A 12,568-nucleotide genomic window follows, 5' to 3' on the forward strand; every position below is an offset into this window, starting at 1 on the left:
CAAATACACAAATCTAGCCACCCAAGTGAAGTTGATGCAACCATCCAAGGTGTAGAGAGGTGCATTTCTGATGTGAAGTCATGGATGACTTGTAACAAGCTGATGATGAATGATGATGAAACTGAGGCCATTCTGATTAACAACACAAAGACTTTCTCATTCACATCCTTTATCTCAAATAATAAATATCAGCAACACCAACATTAAATTCACACAGTCAGTACGAAACCTAGGTGTTACTCTGGACCGTTCCCTCACATTGCACCAACATGTCACGAACATATGCAAGGCTGCATATCTTGAGCTGAGACGCATCAGCTCAATTCGCAAATATCTTTCAGTTGATGCCACTAAAACACTTGTGTGTTCATTAGTACTTTCAAGACTGGACTATTGTAACTCAATTCTGTCTGGTTCATCTCAATGTCTACTCCTGAAACTTCAAAAAGTTCAAAACACAGCTGCTCGGATCATACTTAGAGTACCACGATCAGAGCACACCTCCCCGCTGCTCTGTACCGTACACTGGCGATCCATTCGATCCAGAATCAAACACAAAATGTGTTATCTGTGCTACGTTTCACTGACGGACTCCAGTCCAACATACCTATCCGACCTGACCCATGTATACACACCAGCAAGATACTTACGCTCCTCTTCTGAAGATCGTATACTCATTATTCCTACTTTGAAAACAAAGTCATATGGACAGCGTTCTTTTGCATACCAGGGCCCAGCAAAGTGGAATGAATTGCCCACTGAACTTAGACACAAATACACAATAATCCCGTTCAAGTGTGCTCTTAAAACTCACTTATTTCGACTGCAAGAACAAACTTAAAACCCTAATAATGTTTCCTACCTTAAATAATTCAGCATGTTATTTATGTTTTCTAATTTCATGGTGTTAGTTTTTTTAATCATATCATTATATATGTTTTATATGTTATAGGTGTTTTCTAATGTTGTAAAGTGCTTAGAGCTTCGAAAGATTAGGCGCTATACAAAGTCCTCATTATTATTATTATTATTATACAGACATCTGATTTCTCACATTTATAATTCTGTCTGTCCCGACTACCAAACAAGAGGTAGCGTGTTCGAAATTCTCGGCGGCCCCCCATTTTTTTTACTTTTTTATTTTTATGTTCAAACTTTCTTTTAGAACCCGCTCATTCTATTTTTTTATTTTTTCTACTTTTTATGTTGAAACTTTCTTCTTTTTTTATACTTATTTCACACCTCACTACTAATAAACTAAGGCAAAGAGATTATGTTCTGATAGCAGAACAAAATGTATGGATTGTAATTGTCATTCTGTGTATCCCAGCCGAACAAGAGGTCGCGAGTTTGAATTTCTCGGGACATCCGAAATTTTGTTTTACCTTCTGAATTTTTATGTTAAACTTTCTTTTAAACTCGCTCATCCTAAGATGGATAATTAACCTAGATGTGTGATAGTTTATACAAAACTATCAAGCTAATGCTCATTTTTATTAGTTCCTACAAAAACCAAAATCTAAAGTCCTTTGCGATTATTTATATTAAATGTTCGAGCAAAAGGTATTTGCAACTTGTTTATACAAAACTCTAAAGCCAAAGACCTTGGTGATTGGTTTATACAAAAATATTAGATTGTAACTCAGATTGTATAAGTTGTACAATTCCCACACGTGCACACAATCACAGCATGCAAATCCCATAATTTAGTTGATGTCACAAGATAGTATACGTCACAGCAAATGGAATTGTCTAGTCATGTTAGACTTGTGATTTACATCAATTGGAATGGTCCAAGTTTGTTAGACTTGCCTTTGGATTTACATTTGTCATGCATTCTTAAGTCTCTCTTACCTGCATTGCAGCCGCAAGCGGCGTCCCATAAGCAATCGCTGATCCAAATGCACTCAGGACTGATTGTGTGAATGTCAAGGCAATAAAGGATTTCTGGACAGTGAAATACGTTAGAAAAGTGGCTCCGCTAGAAAAAAAATTAAAATGCAAGTTTAAGCTTATTATACAGATATCACTGAGCAAAAGAACAAATTCCTACATCAACATAAAACCAAACCACTTCCGTAACAGTTTATGATAAGAAACTGTGACATCTAATACTGTACACCTTGCGTTTGCAACAAGTATGTGTACATTATAATGTATCAGCAATGCTAACAAAGTAATTAATGTTTTAATTTAGTATTGTGTAAGAGCAGCCATAACTACGCTTATGTAATTCTTCTTCAAGTTGCTTGAAGTGAAATTCTATTGGCTATAGATAAAGCGGGGATCTTGTAATAATAGTAACAGTCGTAACATTTACGATAACTGGAACAAGCCTACACAGTTGGACACTGATAATAGATCAACTTACATACTTGTGACATGAAATCAACATTGAAGTATGCATATGAATTTTGATAAAGTATTTCATGATACTTAGAGCAAGCAAAGGCCAACCAAATGAGTTAAAAACAATTCATTCAACAAAACGGAAATTCTGAAATGTTAAACTCATTAATTTACTTCACTAAATCAAATTAACAAATTGTAGACACGATCATTATTCTTAACCTTTATCCCTTCACTTTAATGATTTATTTCGTGCATGAAATGCAGTCGAGAATGCGGAAAAAGTATTCCCTTTTCTACTTTTGTCAGGAAATATTATGATTTGGAAGCAAAGAATATTTTAGATATAAGTATTGCTCGCAAAATCCATCATTCATGAATAATTTGAAAGCACGTCCATCTGAGTTACTTACAACCAAGTACGACTGTAACTTTCCATAAAAGGTTGTAATGAGATAGGTACCTAGATAGAATCAGATATTAATAGATACGCATTCGACACATAAAAAGATCCTATGTCACTCAGACGCCACGACAGGCAACTACCCACATTTTCCGGTCCAATCAAATGAAGCCATTATAGCTAAGTTTGTGGGGCGCTTGACTCGTAATCAAAAGTTGTTGAGTCAATTCCCGCCAAGGCTATCCAGGGTTGCATGCCTCTGTATAGTCATTTGGATAAAGCTGCAATTTAGTTTAAATGATAAAGCAAAACTAGTGTTTAAAGTACATTTAGAAACAACCAATCAACTCGTCGATCTTGGCTGCGAATCATATAGAACTAACAGTGCATCTTTATTCAACAGCTACAATATATGCCTGGTAGATCTCAATGTATGATCTTTCAACTGATCTGATTTAATTACGAAGTCATACCAGTTTTTCCAGTCTATTTGATTTTGGTGGTACATACCAATAAAACACAGCACCTATAGCAGCCGTAATGCGTGCTCCGTACTTCCGATACAGAATTCCGCCCAGCACAAAGGCGACCACTTGCAGAGGTGGACCGGTTGCAGTGAACCAAAGGCTATCCACGTTACTGATATTGGGCTCTCCGGCACGGTATTTCAAATACGATATTAAGTACGGCATCATGTTTCCTGCAAAGAGAAATATTTGATAAAATCACGCTATTTCATTTATTCATGAGTTTAAACAAGACAGTAGGGCGCAACAGCAGCTTGTACTCTGCTCAACAAAATGGTGAAGTCCGCTATAGAGGATAGAATAATTTAGAAAGACTCTCGTAATGAAGTCTGCTGAACGTCATTGTTTGTCTCTCAAGTCGTTATTTCATTTGATGACTATGCATTCTAAGCGCTCACATGCTGATAAAGCAAATTCATAATGTTGAAATATATAATATATTTAATATGTAGGAGGGTACAGATAAATTTTCACAAGAGAGTAACGTTCTTATCGACATTATTAGATGCCAGTAATTTCAAATAGTCTTATTTCCTTCATACAGTATAAGCTAAAAATGTATGGTATCAGCTTAGACACAAATATATGCAGTCATCATCGCTTATAACTAAAGATTTCGTTTAAAGTTAATTAGACTTTTGTAGACAAACTATTGTTTGATATAAACACAATTTTAATTGCCTTAAAAGCCTTGGTAGCATATAATTTGGTTCTCAGTCTATTCTGCACATAATTCCCCACGTGTATATGTCTGTCTTCTTCGTTGCATATATGTATGTTATAAATGTATTATTTATATTGTGGTGCTCTGGGTGCTCTTGGAGAGGTAGTACCTCTGGTGGGGGGCACGTTGTGCTCCTTCGGGAGTAGCTCGTCCATCTTTGGTTCCCACCAGGCGCTCAGCTCTCACCTGTGGCTCCAAGCAGCTGTATCATGCGCAGCGGCTACGCCACGGGCAACGGCCGGCTAAATCAGGTTGAGTATAGCCGACGGGCTTCAAACCCTCGGTGACTTAGGAGCTTGCCTATCATTGCATGCAAAGCCAGCTTCGACAGACTGGGCGGAAGAGATCACCTGAGTAATCCAACGAATCTGCAAACGCTTTGTGGAGAGCGCAGGACATGACAAGGCACTGAAAACGTCATGGCCATCCAATGCAGCCGACGTAGTCCTCAGCCGTAACGAATCTTCGTACCACTGAGTTCCAACTACCAAGGCCGAGAGAGTGAGGCTGTCTCTGTGCAGAGGATGTTTCACTTTAATTTCTTCACGCACAGGTTATGTTGTTTACCTATCATTCATCCTCATCATCACACTCGTCGTTCCTCACCTGCACATACTAAAGTCTTACGGCGATGGGCGACTGGTGAGAGATGACCACTGGGAGTTGTAATCAGAGACCTGCACGTAGGTGGCCCTTGGACAAGTGATCGCTCTGCTCTGTACCCAGGGCAGCAGAACAGTTCGGCAGTATCCAGGGTGACTGAGAGGACCTTTTCAGGACAGCGCTGTTCACCCCGCATAGGGAAGGGCCTAGAAAAGGTGGCTTACAAATAGCCTGACCTTCAAATTCTGGCCAGCTTTCTGCGGCTGGCAGGATCATCCATATCTTCGGCCGAAACTATCAAAGAAAAAATATTCTTATTAGAGCATGGAACATCCGCACTCTCACTGACAAAGAGAACGTAGCAAGACCTCACAGGAGAACAGCAATAGTTGCTAAGGAGCTTTCACGATACAATATCGACATTGCAGCCTTGAGTGAAACCAGGTTTGCAGAGAAGGGTTCTCTGACTGAGCTAGCAAGTGGCTACGTGATCTTCTAGAAAGGAAAAGCACAAAACGAGGACAGGATCCACGGAGTCGACCTGGTTATCAAATCAAGTCTTCTGAAGCAGCTTCCAGACCTGCCTGTTGGTATCGATATGAGGCTAATGAAATTGCGACTACCTATCAGCCACAAACTCCACGCAGCAATTATCAGCCCCTTAGCCCTTACATTCTCGAGCCCAGCGTGAACCATTGAGCAGTTATATACGGACCTCAGCTCTGTACTTAGCTCAGTTCCAGCCGACGACAAGATCATACTACTGTGGGACTTCAACACCCGTGTAAGCTGCGATTATGGTCGATGGAAAGGTGTGCTTGGCAAGCACGGTGTCGGCATGATCAACAAAGGCGCAGAATTTGTCCTCCTAATCACAAACTCAATGTTCAGAATGGTGAACAAACACAAGAACACCTGCATGCACCCCAGATCTCGCCAATGGCACTTAATCGACTATGTCGTAGTCCGCCAGCGCGATGCCCAGGATGTCATCATCACCAAGGCCATGCGAGGAGCGGAATGCTGGAGAGACCACAGACTTAAACGAACTACCCTAAAGCTGCGCATTCCCCCACATCACCCATGGCGTCCTAAGCTTTTGCGCACAGCCTTCAACATTGTCAAACTTCAGCAGCCTTCCACCAAGCTCAATTCGCAGAAAGCTGTCCACCAACGGACCGATACGCAGAAATTCCTCCGAAAAATGGAACAAGCTCAGGGACATATTAAGAGAAACAGCTATGTCAACTCTGGGCCCCAAGAAGTGAACCCATCAAGACTGGTTCGACGAGAACAATGATGCCATTGAAGATCTATTTCCCAGAAAGAATAAAGCATTCGTGGACTGGCAGAATGACACCAACTCCATCCCCAAAAATGACCGTTTCAAATCCTATCAAGCTGAGGCTCAGAAAGAAATCCGCAAGATGTATGACCATTGGTGGGAAAGGAAAGCTGATCAAGTGCAACGCTACGCCGACACTAACAATCCCAAAGAGTTCTACAACGCTATCAAATTAATCTGCAGCTCTTCAAAGTCTGGCTCTGCCCCCTTGCTTGCTACAGATGGTATTACACTAATAAAGAACAAAGCTGACATTCAGGACAGATGGAAAGAACACTTTAGTCAGCTCCTAAACCTGCCCTCATCGGTCAGCCGATATGTTCCTGACCAAATAACCCAACAGCCAACCCACGAACAACTGGATGTTCAGCCAACGATAGAGGAGTTGAGGACAGCCATTAAACAAATGAACTGTGACAGGGCTCCTGGAAAGGATGGTATCCCAGCGGAGGTGTACAAGACTCTCAGTGAACAGACTCTGGAGGAATTTCGCGATGAGCTAATCAGCATCTGTACGGAAGAGAAGATGCCAGACGACCTCCACGACGCATCAAATGTGACCCGCTATAAGAATAAAGGCAAACGTTCCTTAACTACAGAGGCATCTCCTTGCTCTCCATAGCTGGCAAAATACTTGCTCGCATCATTCTACACAGGCATATTGCGACAGTGTCAGAAAACAACCTCCCCGAATCTCAGTGTGGTTTTCGTCCAGATCGCAGCACCGTTGATATGATCTTCGCAGTGAGACAAGTCCAAGAGAAGTGCCTTTAGCAGAAAATGAATTTTTATGCCGTCTTCGTGGACCTGACAAAGACTTTTGATACAATCAACAGAGACGCGCCGTGGGTAGTACTCAAGAAGCTTGGTTGTCCTCAGAAGTTTACCAACCTGATCCGACTCTTCCACGATGACATGACTGAGGTGATTCTCTCAGACGGTGAACCCTCTGAGAAATTCCCCATATCTAACGGTGTCAAACAGGGCTGTGTACTCGCTCAGGAACTCTTCAACCTTTTCTTCACACAGGTACTGCTCCATACGAACAGTGACCTTTACCTTGGTACCCACATTAGATATCGCCGGGATGGATCAGTGTTTGATCTTCATCGCCTAGCTGCAAAAACCAAGACGCTAGAAAGACTCATTAGTGAAACACTCTTTGCAGACGACTGTGCCCTCATGGCCCATGAAGAGACTCCCCTACAGGCAATCGTGGACAGGTTTTCTTAAGCTTCCAACCTATTTGGACTCACAAGTATCCTAGGAAAGACAGACGTCCTCTTCCAGCCCGCCCCAAATACTGTCCCTTCACAACTCTGCGTCACCATTGGCGACACGAAGCTGAAGAATTTGGACAGTTTCAAATACCTTGGCAGCACAATATCCAGTGATGGCTCCCTGTACAAAGAGATCACTGCGAGGATCCAAAAAGGCAGTCAAGCACTCGGACTACTCCGAACCAAGGTCTTGCAGCACAAGGACATACGCATATCAACAAAGATTAAGGTGTACAATGCAGTTGTCCTCACGTCGTTCTTGTATGGCTGTGAAACGTGGACTGTCTACCAAAGGCATATCAGTCAGTTGGAACAGCTCCACCAGCTCTGCCTTTGATCCATCATGCTGATCAAGTATCAGGACCAAATCACCAACCAGGATGTCCTTGACAAAGCCAAGACAACAAGCACTGAAGCAAAACTAATCCAGGCCCAGCTTCGTTGGACTGGCCATGTCATCCGCATAGATCAAAACAGAATCCCAGAGCAGCTGTTCTTTGGCAAGCTAGCCCAGGGCAACCGAAACCAAGGCCGCCCTCGCAAGAGGTACAAAGACAATCTCAAGACGCACATCAAATGGACAGGCTTTCAAACCCACCAGCTCGAGCTCGCTGCCTCAGACAGAATCCACTGGCGAGCCCTGACTAGAGAAGCCTGTTCCAACTTCGAGGTTGACCGCCGCCAACGTCTTGTTTCAGCTGGTGAGAGACGTCACAGAGCTGTATCCCAGCCACCCCCGACCATCGGTGTCCCATGTCCCACCTGCAACCGATTGTGTGCATCAGACTTTGGACTCCGGAGCCACATGCGCGTCCACCGTCGATGAGATCGTACAACTTATCTTCCTCGGCTCGAAAGACTATCAAGAAGATTTATATTGCGTCCTTGACTTTTTTCCGTGATTAAGGGAAGAGATTTTGCATACCTGACGTTTGTCACGATTTTAAAGATATTTAAAAAAAATTGAATTCAGGTCCCAACCTTGTCTACTAGCTTCGAAGGTTCTGGAAAGCGAACTTGTTTATAATTTGATGGAATTTTCGATTAGAACTGACTCACATCTAGCGAATTCCAGAGCAATGTATGGCATCGTACGTTAATTGGGTATTTCCACATAAAGTAGTTTGGTAAACAGTTATGTATTATTGTTTAATATCCGTCTTTGGAAATCTATGACCTGAGTTTAGAGCTGTGTTCAGGTATAATCTGAGTGGAATCATTTGATTATTCATTAGAAGAAAAATATGCTTATTAACTTTTTGACTTAAACACTATATGGGAATTATTGAGGTCCTATTTAAAGACATTCTTGATTATATCACTGTGACACACATTCGATACAGTTGGAATTCATGAAGAACATTCTATATCTTTGGATTAGTGAAAGGACATTTCAGATTATTTGGAATTTAATTCACAATACTGTAGAATTTTACTTAAAGTGTTGTTTAACTTCTTTTCTGTTACATAGTTAAAGACAATAGAATTGTTACAACATGAATGTATGTATGTATGTATGTATGTGTGTGTGTAAGTATGTATGTATGTGTGTGTGCGTGCGTATGTTTCGTACGTGCGTGCGTACGTATGTTGCGTGCGTGCGTATGTACGTACATATGTATGTACGTACATATGTATATATGTATGCATGTATGTATGTATGTATGAATGTATGTATGTATGTGTGGTCTCAGTCAGGTAGATAGGTAGGTATCAATGTATGTATGCATGTATCCATTCATGCATATCTGCTGTTGACGAAAGATAGCGTGACCTCTGCTAAAATCAAATGTATATATCTGATTTCACCTCCACGATGAAATGATATTTGCAGGGATGTTGACCTTAGGTTAATACGTAGATTAATATATAATAGCTTCGTTTAAATATGTCCCCATTTTATACTACGACCTACTAACATCTATCACTACTTACTTCTACACGGTAGATAAATATTTATATGGTGTGAGTTGATATAAGGAAGTGATTGTTTTTTATTAGATTTACTTTGAGTAACTAAGTCGTACATGTCGTCCATTTATATTGTATGTCATATAAAAAACAACAATAACAAAAAGTATATAAACACATCTTCAGCATTCTAAGGGGTATAAATCTATAAACACAATCTTATCTTTCTAAGAGGCATACATCTATATACAAATCTTTAGCATTCTAAGAGGCATACATCTATAAATAAATCTTTAGCATTCTAAGAGGTATACATATATAAGCACATCCTCGGCATTCTAAGAGGTATAAATCCATTGTTATGTTTTATGATCTTTTAAACAGCAACAAAAAAAGAGTGAAGACAACAAGCTTTGTAAAATTTAACAAATAATATATTTCTCTAGAGAAACGGGTAAAAATGAGAAAAAGAACTTACGGTTTTTCGAATCAAATCCAAAAATAATCCAAGAATAATCAAAGAACTAAAAAATAGAAGTCCTAGAAATAAAAAGTCCTAAATGAATCTGAGTTGGACTACTGATAAAAAATCCAAGATGGAGGACGATGACGTATGCAATAGTCAGTTTTGTCCTGATGAGTCAACAGTTCCTTGTTGAACCACAGAAAATAATATTCCAGCTTTGAATTCCGAATTAAATTTACATAAATGTCTTTGTCCAAGAATTCTGTATGAGCACTTAAACATTACCAGGAAAAAGAATTAATGATTCCATAAAATAGAATTTCAAGTCAAAGTGGTCACAACAAAACACCTTTAATTGTTAATTGTTTATAGCCCAACTTACTAAATTCTCTATAGAAAAAAGGTTATGCACTAATTTAAGACGCAAAACAGATTTCTGCATGAGGATCACGTGATCACTTTCTAGAACAACGTATAAACTCTTTACATGCCTAACATCACGTATTCTCAGTATGGCCCTGACTAAAACCAATGATTTTACTCTGGGAAAGAATAAAAAAGGTTGTTTACTTCATTTCTCACTGATTCTGAATCAAGGTCAGGAATTAGACCAGCATTTGATACACGGTTTCTATTATTAGGTGTTTAAGAAAAAAAAAACAGTCAGGTCAAACTAATTTCTGGAAAATGTCAAGTCCAGTAAATAAAGTTACATTAAATAGCATGTAACGGAATAAAAAAATTTTTAAAACAAATAAAAAATAATTCAATTAAATCAAATATAAATTAAATCAAATATACATAACACTATAAACAGGTCCTTAGCATTATAAGAGGTATAAATCAATAAAAAAACATATGAAGGACAAGATCTGTATAACATTTATGAAAAATACCAGAAAAAAGAGGACACGTCAGAATCTCTATAACATTCGTAAATTACATCAGAAAAAAAGGACACTTCAAAATCACTACAACATTCACAAATCACACCAGAAAGAAAGGACACCTCAAAATCACTACAACATTCACGAATCACACCAGAAAAAGAGGACACGTCAAAAACTCTATCAGGACAAAAGTTTAATTCTTTTATCATAAGTTTAAATAACTAAATACCCAAGTCCTATTCAAATGTAATTTAAGTGTTTGTAGTTTTTTCTGTTTTCTTCTATAAAAGTGTGGTCCAAGTCGATTTCACTTCAATTTTGTGAATATAATTAATAAGAATGATTAAAATTTGATCAGTTTATCTTAATTATCTGTTCTATATTAATTAGTAAATAATAAATGCGTTTTATTTGTATCCGAATATACTAAAAATTGAAGAGTTACATATGAGCTGATCATGAAATATATTCTAAACTGTACACATTTTTGTCTTGAAGACTTAATAAAGGAACACAAATGAAATAATTGTCATACATTAAACGGAAATGGTAAAAATGAGCTGCTCCACAATTGCTTCTCCCAAACACTTGAATTATTAATCAAGTCATGTTGTATTTAACACACCTTGTGTTTTCGATTGATTACTGCCACCATCTCTTCCATGACATCAGAATGTTATATTTCATTTTGTTACATTTTTTTATATTTGCAATTTCATTTATTATGACTGACTTAGATAACAACAACTTCAATAATATTTTATATTGTTATATTTTCTATATTTTACAATTTTATTTATTATGCCTAATTTTGATAACAAGAACAACAGCAACAACAACAACAACAACTAATAATAATAATAATAATAATAACATTAATAATAATAAAAATGAAATTGAGATAAACAGAGTTTGATATGTTACAATTCTTGGGTCATGGTTATCATATTAGTTGTGATTCTGTCCCAGATCTATGATGGAAGTTCTTGTCTTATACCCGTATTTAATGCAACTTACCAAACGTGTGATGTGCACCTAGAGCGAGTAGAATTAACAATCCACCAAAAATGGTAAGAAATGCTCTCAATTTAATCCTGGTACCTATTTGACTGGTTTGTTCCCCATTCATTTCGTATGTAGTCGCCATCTTACACAGTCAGAAGGATTCGTCGGTTATTGCTCCAAAGTTGGTCGCATCCACATGCCTTTTGTCAACTCAATATTTATATCAGTATGTATTGCGACATGTATACGTCCAATGTCCCGTTTAAATCGTACTTACATAGATATCAACTGTCACTTAGGTCAATGAGTAGGCTTCTTTTTAAGTTAACTAAGAACTCAGGCAGATGTGATTCAGTGTCTGATTTTCACCTTTTGGAACTAATTGAATTCTGTAACTATAAGTAGGTCAGCCACAGCTTACTGAAACACCATAACTATGGACCGAATATTAATCCCTTTGTCACCACATGAAACTGAAACACCATAAATATGGGCCGAATATTAGTCACCACATGATATTGAAACCCTATAACTCAGGACCAAATGTTAACCCCTTTGTCACCACATGCTACTGGAATTATATGGCTATTGGACAATTCCTTAATCCCTTTGTCACGACAATTTACAATGAATAGTATAAATTTTCAAAACTCTTGACAAATCCATTATAATTCGGTTAAATCACAGAAATCCTAAACTAATTTAGAAGGACATAAGATTCAAATATTCACTCCCACTTTTAGAAACAACAGTTTGATGTGACAGACGTTTGTGTTCCAGATATAGCTAATACTTGATTTGAAACCATTCTGACTGAATATTGGAGTTCCAAATATTACGCTATTATGGGATGCTTGAGTCTGGGTCTGATCTGTGTGAATTATCTAAAGGAATTTCTACAGCTTTTAATATATAAGGAAATAACCAGGTTGGTCACGTGATTATCTTCAAACAAAGACTTTGGCTACACATTCATGTGCAAGTTCGTCTTCATAACTTCAAAAAATTTAAATTAGTAATCTTCGTCTGTTTACACTAGGATTAACATGTCATTGCCTAAATGAA

At 38.4% G+C, this 12,568-nt stretch overlaps 1 protein-coding gene across 1 annotated transcript in view; it reads right to left on the minus strand.

The window, feature by feature from the left end:
- LOC149798768 (apicoplast pyruvate carrier 1-like) overlaps positions 1 to 11,703 on the minus strand; it is a 31,482-nt gene extending 19,779 nt beyond the window's left edge. The window contains exons 1-3 of the mRNA XM_089957290.1: positions 11,516 to 11,703; positions 3,263 to 3,452; positions 1,855 to 1,981 (exon numbers count right to left, since the gene is read on the minus strand). Of these exons, the coding sequence (XP_089813416.1) occupies positions 1,855 to 1,981; positions 3,263 to 3,452; positions 11,516 to 11,645 (447 nt within the window). The 5' untranslated portion in view covers positions 11,646 to 11,703. The remainder of the gene's footprint in view (positions 1 to 1,854; positions 1,982 to 3,262; positions 3,453 to 11,515) is intronic.
- Positions 11,704 to 12,568: the final 865 nt, after the last annotated feature.

The sequence above is a fragment of the Sinohyriopsis cumingii genome, chromosome 5, assembly GCF_028554795.1.
Source record: "Sinohyriopsis cumingii isolate HCF-2022 chromosome 5, ASM2855479v2, whole genome shotgun sequence".
In the NCBI taxonomy this organism is placed as follows: Eukaryota; Metazoa; Mollusca; class Bivalvia; order Unionida; family Unionidae; genus Sinohyriopsis; species Sinohyriopsis cumingii.